This window comes from Salarias fasciatus, chromosome 10 (assembly GCF_902148845.1).
Source record: "Salarias fasciatus chromosome 10, fSalaFa1.1, whole genome shotgun sequence".
In the NCBI taxonomy this organism is placed as follows: Eukaryota; Metazoa; Chordata; class Actinopteri; order Blenniiformes; family Blenniidae; genus Salarias; species Salarias fasciatus.
The window spans coordinates 10,787,689-10,804,933 of NC_043754.1; the positions used below are offsets into that span (position 1 = coordinate 10,787,689).

General features: G+C 44.2%; 1 protein-coding gene across 2 annotated transcripts; it reads left to right on the top strand.

The window, feature by feature from the left end:
- The first annotated feature begins 485 nt into the window (after positions 1-485).
- Positions 486-16,474, top strand: abcg4a (ATP-binding cassette, sub-family G (WHITE), member 4a). Of its 2 annotated transcripts, none has more exons than XM_030100385.1 (15): positions 486-702; positions 3,346-3,583; positions 7,932-8,049; positions 8,165-8,297; positions 8,379-8,429; positions 8,725-8,870; positions 8,980-9,103; positions 9,321-9,435; positions 9,521-9,660; positions 11,205-11,303; positions 11,405-11,573; positions 11,685-11,785; positions 11,870-12,028; positions 12,754-12,872; positions 12,987-16,474. In XM_030100385.1, the coding sequence occupies exons 1-15, from the start codon at positions 595-597 to the stop codon at positions 13,210-13,212; spliced, it is 2,046 nt and encodes a 681-aa protein (XP_029956245.1). In that variant the 5' UTR covers positions 486-594; the 3' UTR covers positions 13,213-16,474. The 2 variants fall into 2 exon arrangements, with proteins under 2 accessions (XP_029956245.1, XP_029956244.1); XM_030100384.1 differs by lacking the exon at positions 486-702 and adding an exon at positions 2,831-2,862.
- The last annotated feature ends 771 nt before the right edge of the window (positions 16,475-17,245 follow it).

A 17,245-nucleotide genomic window follows, 5' to 3' on the forward strand; every position in this document is an offset into this window, starting at 1 on the left:
ATTAAATCACAAAATGTCCTGACAGGAAGTCCAATATTAATGTCTCTGCAATGATCCTTCAAACAAGACACTGATTTTTTTTTTTGGAGGTTCTTTTCTTTTCATGTTGGACTTTATTCATCACACAGGGGGAGATCAGAGGGAATAATGAGTGGATCCAAGCAGTGCTTCCTCCGTAGCATCCTCTCCTCTCAGCAACGCCCTGTATCCCAGACCGGCGCGCGCAGCGGCGCACAGACGCACGAGCCGGCCAGAGGATGACGGCGGCTGCTCCATCGAGCTGCAGCTGATGCTGCTCCAGCATCCGCAACACCGTTTGGAGGATTTCCATTTTAACCCCCCCTGCGTTTGATTCCCCTCATGCCGGGGAGCGAAGATCGCCATCAGCACCGCGGAGGAGGAGGAGGAGGGGGAGGAGGAGGAAGATGTACGTGAGCGGGCTGCTTCGGGATCGGACGGATTTCATAAGAGCGGGGAAATAATCCTGGCGAGGGAGAAAACATGACAGGCGTCCTGCTCCCCTGACGGTTCTCCGGGATGCAGTCATAGTTGTGAGGCCGGACATGGTGTGAATCTCGGGGGTCGCTGTGGTGGATGCAGGATGATGTGCGCCGCACCCCTGGAGACATCGATAAGAAGAACACGGCTCGGTCCTTCAGTGCCCCACAGCACATCCGGATTTTTCCTAGACTGTGGTGCACAGTGAGCATCTTAATTCCTGTGTGTGTGTGTGTATGTGTGTGTGTGTGTGTGTGTGAGTGAGTGTGTGTGTGTGTTTGTTTTTGTTGTTTTCTGGCACTGTTTGAGAGAGCCTCTCATGTGGACGGACCGGGCTGTTTCGTCTGCCGGGATCCACTGAGCCCTGTTGCTCTCGTCCAGGGGTGAGCTGCCCACCCGCTCCATCTCCGCATACAGCAAGAAGTACGTCCAACTGTTGTGCTCTCTGTGCATGTGCGGTGTAACTGATTGGTGAAGCCACATTTCCCTCACCCACATTGAAAACTCACTGATGCTTTCATCTTCATCAGTTTACTGTTAACAGGTGCGTCCTGAGAGCATCCCCCCCATCCCTCCTGAGTCTGGAACACAGAATGACCACGTCAACGCAAAGCTCTACAGATGCACCGAATAACCATATTTCATCCTCTTGCAGGAGACTTTTACTATCTGTGGCTGTGTGTGCTCACGTGTCCCGCCTTTGGGGCCGCACATGACAGGACACGGAGGCCTTCCTCCGCCTGAGAGGCCATTAAAGTCTGTCAGTGTTTTACATGGCTCATATGCAGTCTGGTAATGGAAAGTCACTAATGGCAGCCTGATCAATAGAAGCCATGGTCAATTTTCATCAGTGGACCACTTCACGTGAAGATATTTTATTACACGTACAGTAGGTCATGGATCGTAGACAGTTGGTGGAGTGTACTACAACACTGCGGGGTATTGCATGGCAGCAGAACATGCTCGTTTTCAGTGGTTGTGTTTACAGCTCTGATGTCTGCGAGTCCCTTTGAGGGCTCCCTTGCTTTCTCTGTCATCCATTTGGAAAGATGATTTCGCGAGGATTAATGTTCCTAAAGTGATCACAGTTTGGAGAGGACAGCGGGGATGAGCGACTCATTTGTCATCTTGTGCTGTTTCATCTGTTTTATCCATCCCAAAGAGAGCTATTTGCGTTGTGGTGTGGTGGATTACAATTAGCAACAATTTCCAGCCTGCTTAATCACATTTTTTTTCATATAATGCATTAGGAAACAATGATCCTAACTATTTAGATATTGCCTTGTTTTCACTGCTGTTTTTTGTTATGATTGTATTGCATAATCACAGAAGTATTGGATGGTGACATACAGGAAAGCTTATGTGTTGGAAATGTAAATTAATCAGCATGTTAATTTTAATGGACCCTTTTAATGCAGGTTGGCACTCAAAAACGTTATTTTTTTGTCTGACTGTAGTTGAAACATTTCTTAAAATATCCAGTAATTCATTACATTTACTAATGTACACAATCAATGAAATGATATTTACAAGACCCTCTTTGTGGATTGATCCTTTAAGGGTAAATTGTTGTTTCTTTCAGTTTCACGTTTTTACAGAGCTTTTGAACTGGCTTTAGCTCTTCAGTTTACGCTTCAGACAGGCCGCCTCGTCTAGGAGGAAATCCATGTGAATCAGCAGTCCTGTAAGCATGCTGCAGGACTGAAACCAGATCCCAGCTCCTAACACTCTGAATCTCATTCCCTCCAAGCAGTCAGTCCATCGAAAAAAATCCTAATCAGATCATGTCCAGAGCCTGTTTTGAGATGATGTCTGCAGGAATTCTAAAATCGTTCATGGAGCACACCTTCGTGTCGACTTGTTTGCAGAGGTGATAAATTCCTATAGGACAATAAGATCTTCAGAAAACAATCAATCAATGGTAATCAATGAAAAGCCTTGTTTGGTGATCAGTGTCCATCCGGTTTCATGTTGTTTCTTCTGTGTCAGGGACCAAGCAGTAACAGCAAAACAGGAGTTTATTGAAAACTGTTTCTTTTATCCGCAAGAAAATACAAATAAAACTTCTTAACTGATTAGAAGTGAAAAGAACAAACTGAAAATTAAGTATTAACATAACTAACTAACTTACTGAGCTGAGAGGGAGTATTTATCATGACTGGGTAAAACCAACTGAGACCAGAGGGGGAAACAGGAATAACGTCACTCATGGGTAATAGTGGGGGCAACTTAACTGAAGTCACCCCCCGCCCCCCCCCCCAACTTGGCAACAGATGGTTTAGCTGATTACATAGTCTTGATCATGAAAGAGTTTCTGGGCCTTTGACTTTTCGCCTCCCCAGGATGGGGCCTCCCAACAGCAGGGTAACTCAAAAAGATAACATTATCTAAACAAAACAAAATGTGGTAATGATAGTCTTTCAGTGTGTAAATGTGTGCACTCCATTTAAACAGTGTAAGGCTTAGATAAATGAATTAATGAAATAATTTGTGTGGAGTAAACAGGAGATGTTTGGGGTGTGGCTGTCTGAAACTTAAAAAAGGAAGTGTGAGTGAGAGTGAGGCTGGCTGTGGCCGTCAAGGCCTGTTTTATTGCTGCATCAGTCATGAGTCTGAAAGATTTCTAAAGGAATGCATACAGTTCTTTAACGTGTGTCAGTTTGCAAATTATTCCATATGCTCTCACTGTTAATGTAAAAGAACTGAATAATTGTTTTGTCACAAAAGAAAAACAAAAAAACAACATTTATGTATTCTAAAAAAAAAAAAATGTAGGAACATGAGGCAGGAGTCCACCATCTTTTAAAAAAAATTGCACTGATACAGTATATGTGTTCCTCTTTGCAGATTTCCAGTATGGCTGAAAAGACAATGGAGCCGGGCTCCGTCAGCATCCCCATGGAGGAGACCAAGCTCCCCGGCGGGGCCCCCCAGGAGGCGCCGCTGCTCACCCACCTCAAGAAGGTGGAGAACCACATCACCGAGGCCCAGCGCTTCTCCCACCTCCCACGCCGCTCCGCCGTGGACCTGGAGTTCATTGAGCTCTCTTACACCATCCGGGAGGGTCCCTGGTGGAGGAGGAGAGGTACTGTCAGCTCTGCTCGCCGTAGTAACCATGATGGATGAGCACGGCAGGCTCCACCCTTGACGATCGATAACCGGAGTGCAGAAATTCCGAGGGAGGCCTTTTCAAAGCCGACCCGACATCTGAGAGAAATATATTTTTCCTCCGTTGTCTTTGTTGTCTCGCTCCGTTATCCTGCCACGTGTGGCCCGGTCCAGTTACCCATGAACACTTTGGGGCCTTGGGCCTTTCGCCATGCTGTGTCGGCCTGTAAGGTCTGCTGCGCTCAGCAGAGTTTAGACATAGTAAATAATTTACACTCGCAGGCTGGCACGGTGCTCGGCTGTCTTCCTCCTCTGTTGTGACGATAGGTGCCGTTTAAACCCGTTGCCCTCGATCCTGATGAAGCCCTCCAACCTTCAGCTACCCCTGCCCGTCAAACAAAGCCTCCCTGTGCAAACCGGTCCCGCCCTGTGTGTTCAGCAGGGTGGGAAGCGGCCGCCTCAGATGAATTCTTTATCTACGTCGTCCACATAGCATCCTGGGGAGGGCTTTACATGAAGTATTGCAGGTGTTGTTATTTAAAGTCTTGTGTAATATTGATGTCCATTATGGAAGTCTGGCCGAGGCGTGCCGGCTGTTCTTCTCTGAGACTTCGGCACATGTACAGAATCAAAGAGGATTGTGGCTTGAATAAAAGCTACTGGGGGTCTCTCGGGATGAGATCAATAACTTTTTGGCTGTGCCTTGATTAGCATGTTTTTCCACTTACGATCAAGCCGTGGTTTGTGCTTTTGTTTGTGTCGTCTCCTCGGGGCGCCTGCTGCTTGAGCTCATCAGGCTGATGATGTGTGAAAACAAAGTCTTTTTCTTCAAGCTTTACAAAGGCGTTGAATCCTCGCAGTCCGATCTCACTGTTTGCATCACATTATGAACCTTGAAACCCGCTCTGCCGCTCATCTTTATTAATACCTGTTTATTTCTGACATACGTTGTCGTTCACACGGAGGGGGCTTGTCACTGCTTGTGTCTTATTTAACAAGCTAAGCTCTGAGTTTTTTTCCTCCAGCTGTCTGGTGAAAGCTGGAAAACAGGCATAATCATGGGCAGCTTAGCAATGCTGTGGAGCTCCTTCCTTTCATTGTCAGTGAATTTCATTTTTTCTGTGTCGTCTCTGCTGAATTATACGCTCGTAAATAGCTGGTCGTGAGGAAATAGGAGAAAGTGCATGACGCACAGCATCAGCCATAAACCCATGAAGTCATTTGTGTTTTAATGCGTTTTGGGCCTTGAATCACATTACTTATGAATCATCTCTTCAGATGTCTCCGTGAAACAGGAAGGATCACCAAAAGGAAGCTCTTGCGAGTTACAGTGAATGTAGAGTCACTTCTTTTATTATGAAAGGGCTGAGGAGGGTCGGCTGATGTATGAGCGGCCCCTCTGCTGCATTTGTTATTGTAGGTTACTCCGGTTGCGACAAATGGTCCGACCATTTATCCCTGCGAGGATGAAGCCGCCGTGACCTGCATTCGTGTTGACGGTATTTTCCCCCCCGTGGGAGATAACTGGTGAAACACTAGCCCAGCCCTGGAAAGCAGGGGGAGCTGAGCGGGAAATGTTTACATGCCTTTAGGTGATTTAGCATGTGCTTCCGTTCTGCACCTGCACCACCGAACTCCGCGTGTTAGGAGGAGAAAGGAGGGATGCTCTCATGCAGAGACACAGCTTCCACACCAGCGCTCCTTTTAAAATGCATCGCCATGCACGTGATAACTCTAATTTATGACTGTGTGATGGAAGCAGTCCGTTCTTCAGTACTAAAATGTTCAATGTTTCTGGGAGTTAGGTTTTGAAAATTTAAGATTATAATCAATTGGGAACTAAAAGAAATTTTGTTCATGCCGCACAGATTTTGTACTGCGAGCTTAAGCAAAAAAATAAAGAAAGAAAGAAACATTTTTAATAGATTAATTAATTAATAAAGCAGTGTTTCCAAGGCTTTCATGTACTGATCATTCTGATGTGTGAGGAGGGGACGAGCCACAACTAACCAAGGACATAAGGACACATCTCATTGCTTCATTTGGGTTCCTGCATTTGTTCATTTCCACTTTACACTCTGTATAATTTCACGGCTTGGACCAATTAATTTAATGATGTCCTCTGCGTTATTAGGTTTGCTTCTTGGAGTGAGATTGCTCATAATGTTGTGCAGAGAGGAGTGAGCTTATCAGAGCAGTGTAGCTCCCTCCACGTCTCCTCCTGAGACCAGCGGCTCCGGGTTGCATTAGCCGCCACCTCTGTGCCACGTGCAGATCTGTTACTGCACTGTGGGTGGTAAAGTTGCACTGTGAGTAAATCAGATCGCTGACTTTGACAAATAATAATGCACAGACTGATGTATGTGTATTACTCTGCAGAGTTAATGATGTTTTTTTAAGCAGAGCACAGTTTATTCATCATTAATACTCTTTTACCACATCACATCATTAATATTTAATATAAATTTAATTTGTTATAGGTCTTATGTCTTTAATCAAGAGTCTCACCGTGTTATTCTGCAATCCCACGTGCGATTTCCGTTCAGGCCCTCAGTTTGAGTCATGCTCTTCGACCACACCCTATTGATCAGGCTGTGAGATCACCTGTGGGATCGGGCTGGACTCTCTGAGTCTATACTGTCACTCGCTGTTATGTTTGTGCATCTCAGGGGCATCAGGAGTGGACGCTGGCGCTCTGGTGAGCCAGCACGCCCTACCCAGATAAGACCATTATCATGCGCGACCTACAGCAGCGGTTAGATCATCAGTATGCACCACATGCCGGGGCACGGCTGCTCCTCCGGCCGCCGTCTGAGCGGAGGCTGCCTGATGTAATGACTGAGCGAGGAGGAAGGGGCGCTGCCGTCGGGTGCTTTAGGCTTAAGGTGGCTGGCAGGCAGCCCTGCCGAGACCCTAATCACACAGCTCAAGACGGGAACAAGAGCCGGCGTGGACCCTGGAGAGATGAGGAAGGCGAGGGAGGCAAAGGTGGCGGCGGGCAGGATGCTCACAGCCCCCTTTTTAACTCTCCATTTCTACAGGCTTTCAGAACCTGTCATCCATCAGGCTGGTTGTTTTACGGTTCCTGCTGTGTTCCAGGAACCACTGAGGTTAGGAAATGCATCATAAAAATCTCAGTCTTCTTCGTTTGCAGGCCACACCGCAGCAACTGTTTTTAGAACTGCCGCAGGAAAGCAACACCGTGCTTCTCCTGGTGTACATCCTAATCTTAACTCTTCTATAATGTTGTGTACTCTTCCTCTCCCCCCCAGCACTGCTTTGCTGTTCACCTGATGCCCAGCCCTCCCACAATGCAGTGTTGTGTTTTTTTTCATTGTATTTTTTGCTGCCAGCTTCACCTTGAATATTGTCTTTTCTTGAGTCACGAATAGCTGCATATGCACCTGTTTCTAGTTCACACGTCCCAGAATACTTTTTTTTTTAAATATATTTTTAAGGGTTTCTATAGTGGCTGTTATCAGGGACAATGTGAACAAGACATTTGCTTGACCACTTATTTGACTGTACCGTTATCTCTTGGGATTCAGGTTTGACAGACTGTGATTAGCGCCGAGAGAACAAAATTATTCTTTCTATCTTCAAAAATCCTGACGAAATACTTCAAAACTCAGCGAACCGACTTTTAGAGTGCCGCACGGCTCAAGATATTCGAGTGAAACGGAGCAGCTGGTTATCTTTCCCTCTGCCACGAGGTTAAAAGGATGTTTTAAAAAAGAGCAGACATATAATTGAACAAGTGGACTGTCTTTAACCTCACACCATGGGGTAAAGATAACTGAATACTTATAGTAATGTCTTTTCTTCCATATTATTCTTTAAAGAAACACACATTAGACAGTCTTTTAACCTCTGACTGTCTTTTTAGCCTATCTTACATGAGTACACAACTACTTATCAGTTCACTAAAATTGTAATTTAACACCCTCAACGTCGAACAACAGACATCAGAAACCTGTTTGCAATGGTTTGCTTTTTTGCTGAATTTTATCGAATGCAAACTTTTACACAAGTTTAGTTCTCTGTAGTTTAGCTCTTTGTGTGTGTTTGTGTAAAATTTGCAGCCTTCAATAATGGTGGAAAGTCCCGGGTGTCCCCTTCGCTCACTTGTAGTTACTACACCCCAATGCCCTGTGTGAAGTTGAATACATAAGTATAAAAGATTGTTGTAAACTATACGAGTCGCTGTTGATATTTCATAAAACCAGTGGACGAATGTAAAATTTGGACAGCAGAAGAAGAAAGTACATAATGAAAAAGCATTTAAAAACATACAGAAGACATATTTCTTCTTCTCTCTCTATCAGGTTACAAAGCCCTCCTTAAGTGTTTGTCTGGAAGATTTAGCAGCAGAGAGCTGATCGGCATCATGGGGCCGTCTGGTGCCGGGAAATCCACTTTGATGAATATTCTGGCAGGGTACAGGTGAGCTCTGGAGCTTTAAGGCTTATGTCAAATTGTTTGGTCTTTTGAACTTAATGCAGTTCTGCATGCATGACCGGGTTTATTTAAAGCTGATTAAATGTACCTGCGGAAACAGGGAGACCGGCATGAAAGGCACCATCCTGGTGAACGGCCGGCCGAGAGACTTGAGGACTTTCAGGAAGATGTCCTGCTACATCATGCAGGACGACATGCTGCTGCCGCACCTCACCGCGAGGGAGGCCATGATGGTGAGCCCACTGATTATCACGGGCCGCTTATTGAGCCGTAATGTTGAGAAGAGAATTCCTGAATTCGTGTCTGTCTTTCAGGTTTCAGCCAATCTGAAACTGAATGAGAGCATGCAGGTCAAAAAAGAGCTGGTGAGTTGGAATATATGTAGAGAGCAGGAGGAAGCGAGAGATTTTGTATTTAATACTTTAATTTGGACTTATAATTCAAAATATTCCCCCCAACAATCCCAAAAATATCTCCAACAGCGTCACAAAAAGCACAACGTTGCATTGATTTCCTCAGTAATTGACAACCAGTTCCTTCTTTACAACATCCATCGACATTTAGGGTTTAAGGTCACGTATACCATTAAAGAAGATTCATTACTCACCCACCTGGTCGACTGTGTGTGTCATTGTCTTCCATCGTTTGTTCGGGTCGAAGGTGGATGAGATCCTGACCGCTCTGGGCCTTCAGGAGTGTGCTCAGACGCGCACCAACGCTCTCTCCGGGGGTCAGTGCAAACGACTGGCCATTGCTCTGGAGCTGGTCAACAACCCGCCCGTCATGTTCTTTGATGAACCCACCAGGTATGGATGTCTTTCACTATGATACAATGCTTAAATTGCAAAGAAATTCAACATAACATTAACGTTAACATTCATTGCATCTTTCTGTTGGTTCTCCGTTCCATCCCAGTGGCCTGGATAGCGCGTCGTGCTTCCAGGTAGTTTCCCTCATGAAGTCTCTGGCTCAGGGAGGAAGGACAATCATCTGCACCATTCATCAGCCCAGTGCCAAGCTCTTCGAGATGTTTGATAAGGTAACTGAAGTGCTTTTGCTGCTGTAGCCGTCAAACCCTCCACTGCCTGCTGCTCAGACAGGTCACTGCAGGCTAGCGCCGTTCACTCTGTGCGGCCGAAGCAGCCCGGCAGTCGAGATCCAGTCCTGTTGTTCTGCCACTTCTTGATGTATTGTTCAGGGATTCGCTGTCTTGTAAGCCGTGTTCATCTCTCTGAAAAACCTTGTCCATCCGCCAGCTGTACATCCTCAGTCAGGGTCAGTGCATATACAAGGGCACAGTCCCGTACCTCATCCCTTACCTGAAGAACCTGAACCTCCACTGCCCCACGTACCACAATCCCGCCGATTTCAGTAAGTCGGGCACTGCAAAATGCACGCATGTCTCGTTTCGCGATTTTATTTTTAATTCTTACTGGCTTTTCCTCTCTTTGCCCAGTCATTGAGGTGGCGTCGGGGGAGTACGGAGACCTGAATCAAGTGCTGTTCCAGGCGGTGCAGGGTGGGCTGTGCTCAGAGGAGGGCAAGAAGAACTCCAGGGACAAGAGCGACTCGTCCTGCCCCTCTCAGTGTCACAGTGTGAGTAACGCAGCCCTGACATGCAGCTGACATGCCAGCCTTTCAACACGGACAGTTGGATGAAATTGCAAATACGCCCTTCACTGAACGTGTTGTTTCCTGCATTTCTGCAGTGCTCAGATATAGGTAGATAGGTAGGTCGCTCCACTGAAACAAAATCCAGGTCACATTACAGCTGATCACATTATATATCACTTGGATTTTTTTTTTTTTACCTTAGTTTTCAGTATTTTCTCCATTTTATTGATCTTTCCAAGCCTCTTTCGGCTCCGCTTTGCCTTTCTCAACCTCATAAGTTACTCTTTATCATCTAATCACTAACACTGTATATAAACCATTCGGCACGCTCTACTTCATCTTTTCTCGTCCGTTGTGCAGTTTAAACTTCCTGCTCCATCAAACATTTACAGTTTTTTTTCTTTTCTTTTCTTTTCTCGTCCTCAGATATATTTTAACACTCTTTGTTTTGGAGTGACAAGGCTGGTACCTCTCTTGTATAACAGCTTTTTTTTTTTTTTAAGTTTTTCTCTCATTGTGCTATTTTAAGCACAGTGAGAGAGAAACAGACTTATACGTTGTTGTTTTAACATTTAATCACTGGCTGAAGCCCAGCATTTCACAGACTCGCCGTCCTTTGTGTTTTTGTTCTACTTGATGACACAAAGCAAATCTGAGCAGTGTTTTCGCCGCTGACAGTGAAAAGGAGCCAATACTGCGTTCACCTCATGCATCATTTAAATGTGTGGTTTTTAACGTGTGGGCCGGATGTAGCAGGGAAGACATCAGGAAGCTGGAGCTTCAGCAGAAAGCATGATGTTTTGCCTCTTTGATCGCTGAAAAGCTGTAAGCGCAGGTTAAAACCATTAATAGTATTATCAATATGAATCAAAGTGAATTTATTATCGGCGTGATAAAGTGTGTAAAATACCACCTTTTAGTCCCGAGGTTGGTGGTTCCAGCTCCAGTCTCAGTCTTTCCATCGAGCCGAGCGTCTGACTGCTGAAGCAGTGAAAATGAGCTCTGTAAACAGTACATTAACCATGTGGCATGCTGGGTGGGAGGTGGGACTGCGGAGGGTGGTGCAGCACCCCCTGTCAGACTGCAGAAGACCTGCATATGTACCGAGAGCATCAAACTGTTTAAATCATCTCTTCTGGAGGCAGTGGAGTCAGTAGTTTACAACAGGATGAATTGTCTGTGTTCACCTGTTCCCGTGCATGTTTCTTCCACCATTACTCCTCTCACTGAAAAATACTGCTTGATCAGATTTAATACAAAGGAGATATAACACGAGGTATCGGGGTGACAATAAATCTGAGCCGGAGGAAATTCTCAACATCCACTCAGTTGAAATATGTAGCTCCTCCAGACTATTCTCAGAAGACATTAGTGCACTTTTTCCACGACAACAAATTACAAGTTACAGGGAAAAGACTTTGTCACTAAATAAATGTACTCCTCATTGATTTATTCAAGGTTGATGGTTGGATCATGTCTTGTTGGTGCTTCATGCGTCTTTATTCTCATTGTTTATGATTCCACAGGACACGGGGACCCTGGAGAAGCACAGCTTTGCCACCAGTACATTCACGCAATTCTGTATCCTCTTCAAAAGGACTTTTGTTACAATATGCAGGGACACGGTAAAATACTACATTTGCACATTTTTTGCACTCCTTTTCATTTCTTGGCATGAAACGCTATAATTTGGGTAGCGCTAATATTTTTGTTGCTTCCTTTCCAGGTGCTTACTCACCTCAGGGTGATGTCCCATCTGTCAATCGGAGTGCTGATTGGTCTGCTTTACCTGAAAATTGGAAATGACGCCAGCAAGGTTTTCAACAACACTGGCTTCCTCTTCTTCTCCATGCTGTTCCTCATGTTTGCTGCGCTGATGCCAACAGTACTAACCTGTAAGATGCTCGGTTTAGCGACTGGAAGCCCGGTTTCGTGTGTGTTCGAGGGACTGAAGTGGAAAGACTTTTTAACGCTCCTGTTTTTTTTTTTTGTTTTTTTTTACACAGTTCCACTGGAGATGTCTGTGTTTGTGAGGGAACATCTCAACTACTGGTACAGCCTGAAGGCGTACTATTTGGCTAAAACTATGGCCGACATACCGTTCCAGGTAACTTTTCAATCATCTCGCATTGATTTCTGTGTGTGTCGAACACAGTTTGGACAGAAAGTGTCTAAAGATGACTTTCCGCAGGTGATATGTCCGATCATGTACTGCAGTATAGTCTACTGGATGACCGAACAGCCGCCGGAAGCCGGACGCTATCTGCTTTTCGTAGCCTTGTCCACCTCCACAGCCCTGGTAGCCCAGTCGCTGGGTCTGCTGATAGGAGCTGCGTCCACGTCCCTGCAGGTCAGCAGCCTCAGCTGGGAAAGTGGGTCATATTTCCACTCCAGGGTTGGTAGTTTGATTCCCCAATCTGGCATTCTCCAGTTGTCCGACTGTTCTTATACCCAGTGACGGTCAGGCACCTTTCCATTTCGTTTGAGTAAATTGAAAAAGCACTTTATTTTAGAAAGAAAAGCTCGTCACATTTCATTAAGTCATTATTTTTTAATTTCAATTAGAGATTATAGCAAATATAAACTAATAGCGAAAATGCTCAAAGTGTGAAGTAATGCAGTGACTCGGTTTTCATGTAACTCGTGTTCCAAAGCCTTCCTGTGGTCCAATCTCCAATCAGTGTGTGTCGGTAGGAAAATTTAAAAACTAGCTTATAGTTACAAATAACAGTCAGATTACAACTGTTGACAGTCATTTGAATGATGACAACATCCACACCCAGTGAACAGATGTAGGAGTGAATATCACATTACTCAGCAGTAATGGTGTCGTTACAAAATGATGATCGGTGATTCTCCAGAATCCTAATTACAGAGTGGAGTGTGCTAATGAGCGTCCATTAGCCGGATTAAGATCAATGAATGAGTGAATTAGGCTCAGTTGTGACCTTTTTCTGAATGCAAGTACATTTTTTTTAAACACTGATGTGAGAGTAAAATTTTTCGATGTTTTTTTTTGTTTTGATGATTTGAATATTGGTAATGTAGGTTTTATGCTGCCACTGTGTTTAACAGGTGGCAACATTCGTGGGTCCCGTCACAGCCATACCCGTCCTCCTCTTCTCCGGCTTCTTCGTCAATTTTGACACCATTCCCAAATACCTGCAGTGGAGCTCCTACGTGTCCTACGTCAGGTACTGTTAATATCCCAAGACAGAACCTGAACCTTCTAATCAGGACTTAATGTGAAACATTATAAATCTTAGACTAATGTGTTCTCATGTCTGATCCTGTTTTTAATGTGTCAGGTATGGCTTCGAGGGGGTGATACTCTCCATCTACGGGATGAACCGGTCTGAACTGGAGTGTCCAGATCCCATCTGCAAGTTTCAGAAGCCGGAGGAGGTCCTGCAGCTGCTGGATGTGGAGGACGCCAAGCTTTACGTGGACTTCATGGTGCTGGGCGTCTTCTTCCTCATCCTCAGACTGGCCACCTACTTCGTTCTGCGCTACAAAGTCAAGTCGGAGCGCTGAGGTTTCCGGACGCGGCCACTGGTGGATCTGGATGCTCGTGCATATCCCGACAGTGTGAGATAGCAAGAAACCATATAGTCTCTCTTCCTCTGCCACATATACAAAGACAAATCCGACACATATCATCATCAGAAAGCTGTGCTGCACCATTACACAAACTGTACAGTAGAACACAGACTGGAGCTATTTGCTATTCAAGAAAAACTAAATTATAGTTATCCTATCTCCTGCCCGTTATTAGTTGCCCACAAGGCAACATAATTCCTCAAATTCCTCAAAAAACTATATACTATTGTGTATCTGCACCATAAATGAACACAACCTCCAACAAAGAACCAGACAGCATGTTTGGATCTGTCATTTTTGTTAAATTTGAGTCCCGGGCCGAAGCCTAAAGCGAAGCCTGGGGTCTGAAGTGGAGCCATATAACGCGTCTTGGTGCAGGAGTGTCCAGTAAACTGTAGCTTCTCAATCCAGTGCCTGAGAAATAATCCCAGATCAGCATCCAAATCCAGTGAATTGGTACGTGATTGCTCCAAACGCAACAAAATCACCCAGGAGCGAGATTTCCCCCTCTTCTGAGTGGATGCTCTAACAACGGCTTATCTCGCTCTCCCGCACGATGGTCTTATCAGATGAATTTGCCAAGAACCCGATAACTTCTCCGATAAAACCGACTGCCGGAGGACGACCTTCTCTGCTTTCCGTCTCCGGCGTGGATTATCTTTGCGGAATTTCCCTCCCGTCACGGACGACGGACGGCGGTCGAACGTTCTGAAAAAGAGGGATGAAGTCCTCGTGAAACTCTTTGGCAGATGCGGCCCGATGTGGATCCGCCCCACGTGACCACACCTGCAAGCAGGCCGTCTCCTGCTGAACATGTTTGTTTCTGCCATGAACGAGGAAGCGTCTGGCAAATCCGGAGCAAAATGTGAAAGCGACGCTGTCTGGAGGGAATCTGTGTGTGAGTGAAGTGCAATAGCAAACAACATACTGTTCTACAGTTTAAAAAAAAAAAAAAACAAACTCCTGATGTTTCTCTAATCAGTGTCACTGTTTTGACACGACTCTTTGAAATGCTTGTTTCCACTCGTATGACTCTAGCTGCCTCCTCCCTGAGCTGCGACCGGAAGCACCCTGGTCCCCCCCCACCCCCCCTTCCCCTCTCGTTCTCCCTGCTTTGCTGATGTCTGACAGATGTGTGTTTGTCCAAAAACAATGCTAGATACTTGAAATGCTGGCTGGGCAGTTTTTTTGTGCCTCTAAACTAGAATGATATGAGTTTCCTCCGCTTTATTTGTTTGCACACACACCTCATGTCTACTTACATATTGCTGGGCCCCCCCCACACACACACACACACAAACACACACATACGCATACACACACACACATACGCACACACACATACACACACATTCACCTCAGCAATGTTAGAAAAGCCTCTCCTAGTCACAAGGCAATGCAAATATTTTCAAATAGACTTGCTATGAAATATTTCTTACTCAAACTATGCTACTTAGTAATCCTTATTATAATGCATAAAAATAATGTGAGTATATAATCAATGATTGTACAGTGAATATGTCATGCTGTAAACAAATGTACATTTGCACTTTTTTCTGTGTATGTTTTTTTTTTAATTTATTTATTTGTATTTAATTTTATTTTTATATATCCATGTGACAAGTGCTGCTTCAAAGTATAACGAGAAAACAGCAACTGACTGTTGCATGTTCACTCTAGGAATGAAATTTATGGAATATTAAATTTCAACGTATAGCATCATGATTTTTATTATTATTATTATTATTTATTTATTTATTTCACCCAAATGTAAAGTATCCAGGAATGTCTGAGGACGTGCAAAGTCCTCTCCTCTCCAACAAAATATTTTTAGAAACTCTGGACTCGAGTGTGCGTCACTGCTGTGGGTAAAAAAAGAAAGAAGAAAGAGAATAACGATAAGATGAAAGTGTGTGAAGTGTGATAGACGGAGGAAAGTGAGGGTAAGTCATTGAGTGCGTAAAGCGAGCGGCAGTCGGATCAGTTAGCAGATCAGTCATTAATGATCGGCTTCACTCAGAGGCAGAAGTTTCGATCCTGTCACCGATAGCAATAGTCCACATTGTGAAGTTTCATTGTTATACCTCGACCGCAGTCCTCTGGCATCCATCATGGCACACTTGTTTCTGTACTTATTATGTGCAATAACCATCCAAAGGTATTTTCACTCTCCAGGAGGGAGAAAAAAATGTGACGCTGCAATCTGAAGTTTTTATTTTTTGTTATCTTATAATCTGATTTTCAATCTGAGGGACACGTGCAGCATGACCAGAAGGAGATGAGAGAGCGCCGTCTTGAGTTGGTGCCTCTGGACAGATGTTGTGCATTTTAACATCAGACGTTGCCAAGATTATTGGTTCACAAGCCAGGCCAGAAAACGTGTAGCATGGAGGGAAAAATCCCGTCAAGGCAGTTTTTTTTTTTTTTTTCTCGAAGATATGTAACTCAGTCCTTAAATTCTTTCAGAGGCAATAATAGAATCCCTTTGAATATGACATTACTGCATGAACAGAAACACTCCAGCCCACAGATAATTAGCCGTGTCGGCACAGTTGTGCAGTCGGGGGAAGTTTGTCCAAAGGTTGAAGGCTTGTCGTACCAAAGGATAAAATAATTGTCCTTCTTCTGCCCTGAACTGGGAGCAATTATTTTCCAGACTTCTCATTTAGAAAGTGCATGATCCCAAATATACATCCTACACTTCTATGATACTGTGCTGTTTCGGGAGGTTTCATGACTGTTGTCTATTCAAGCTCATGAAAGTGACGAGATCCAGACTGATTAAATTATCAAGCAAAATGAAACATTAAGAGGTTTTAACGTTAAGGGGGACGCTGCTGCTGATGGGTAGATGTTCAGATCAAAATCTTCCACGGTCTTTTGACACTTACTTCCTTTTTTTTTTAACCTTTTCACAGCTTTGTCAGTTCATCATTAGTAGCCACCAGACCTTTGTGCACTCTATCATGCATGGTAAATAATGATATGCAGGCTATCCCTACAGAAAGCTTTTATTTTCAATCTGATAATGACTGATGGACATGGAGACTGTTTTACACCGATTATTGTTTTGTTTTTGTTCATTTAAAAAAAAAAAACATTTTCTGTTCAATTTATGGTTTCTCAACTCAAAAAATGCAACTTCTGTATACTGAACGCTGTTTCAAGGATTATAATAAAGAAAATTTATAACCTTTGTCAGTGCCAGTTGAGATGATTTGCTCACGTAATTTACGTGAAGCCACGTTCAAATCACTGAAGCTCATCACAGCTTCAATGGGTTTGTGGTCTTTTTGTTTTTTCATCAAGTATTTACAAGCTGTGAGTACAGCACACACTGTCAACGGCATCCTTTTCAATATTTAACAGTATGCAACACTTTCATCGTTCAGTTAGTTAATTGTGTCATTTGTTGTCAACTGAAGCATTTAGAATCTTTTCACACTTATCACATCTGATTAAATCAGACCCTGGTGTTGATTGCAGTCCTGTTGTAGAGGTGTGAATGCTGCCCATCGTTGAAACTTGCAGGCTGCCGCTGCTTGAGAAGCTGATCCAGGTGCTCCAGGTTACAAACAAGCTCCGGTGCAGGTGATTGAAATCCATTTATGTTCTGAACGCAGCACGAAACAAAGAGCTCGAAGCAGACTACAAAGTGAAAGAGTTTTTCAAGTTATTCTTGTTCTTGTTTTGGCTCCTTTGTTTATCTCATATGCTGTAGGTGAATTCTCAGCTTTTAAAAAACATTAATCCAACATCCCTTATGTTGTATTTATCTAGGCACATATGTAGATGTTATGTTGCATTATAAATGTCAAAAAAGCTGTGGGTTGAAAAAGTGACCTGGGATTAATAGGAATAATAAAAGTGGCTAATTACCTGATTACTATTACTATCCATCAGGAAGATAAAGACCACCACATGCAGGTATAGATCCTCCTGCATCCTGTGTCTTCAAGCTGGGCTG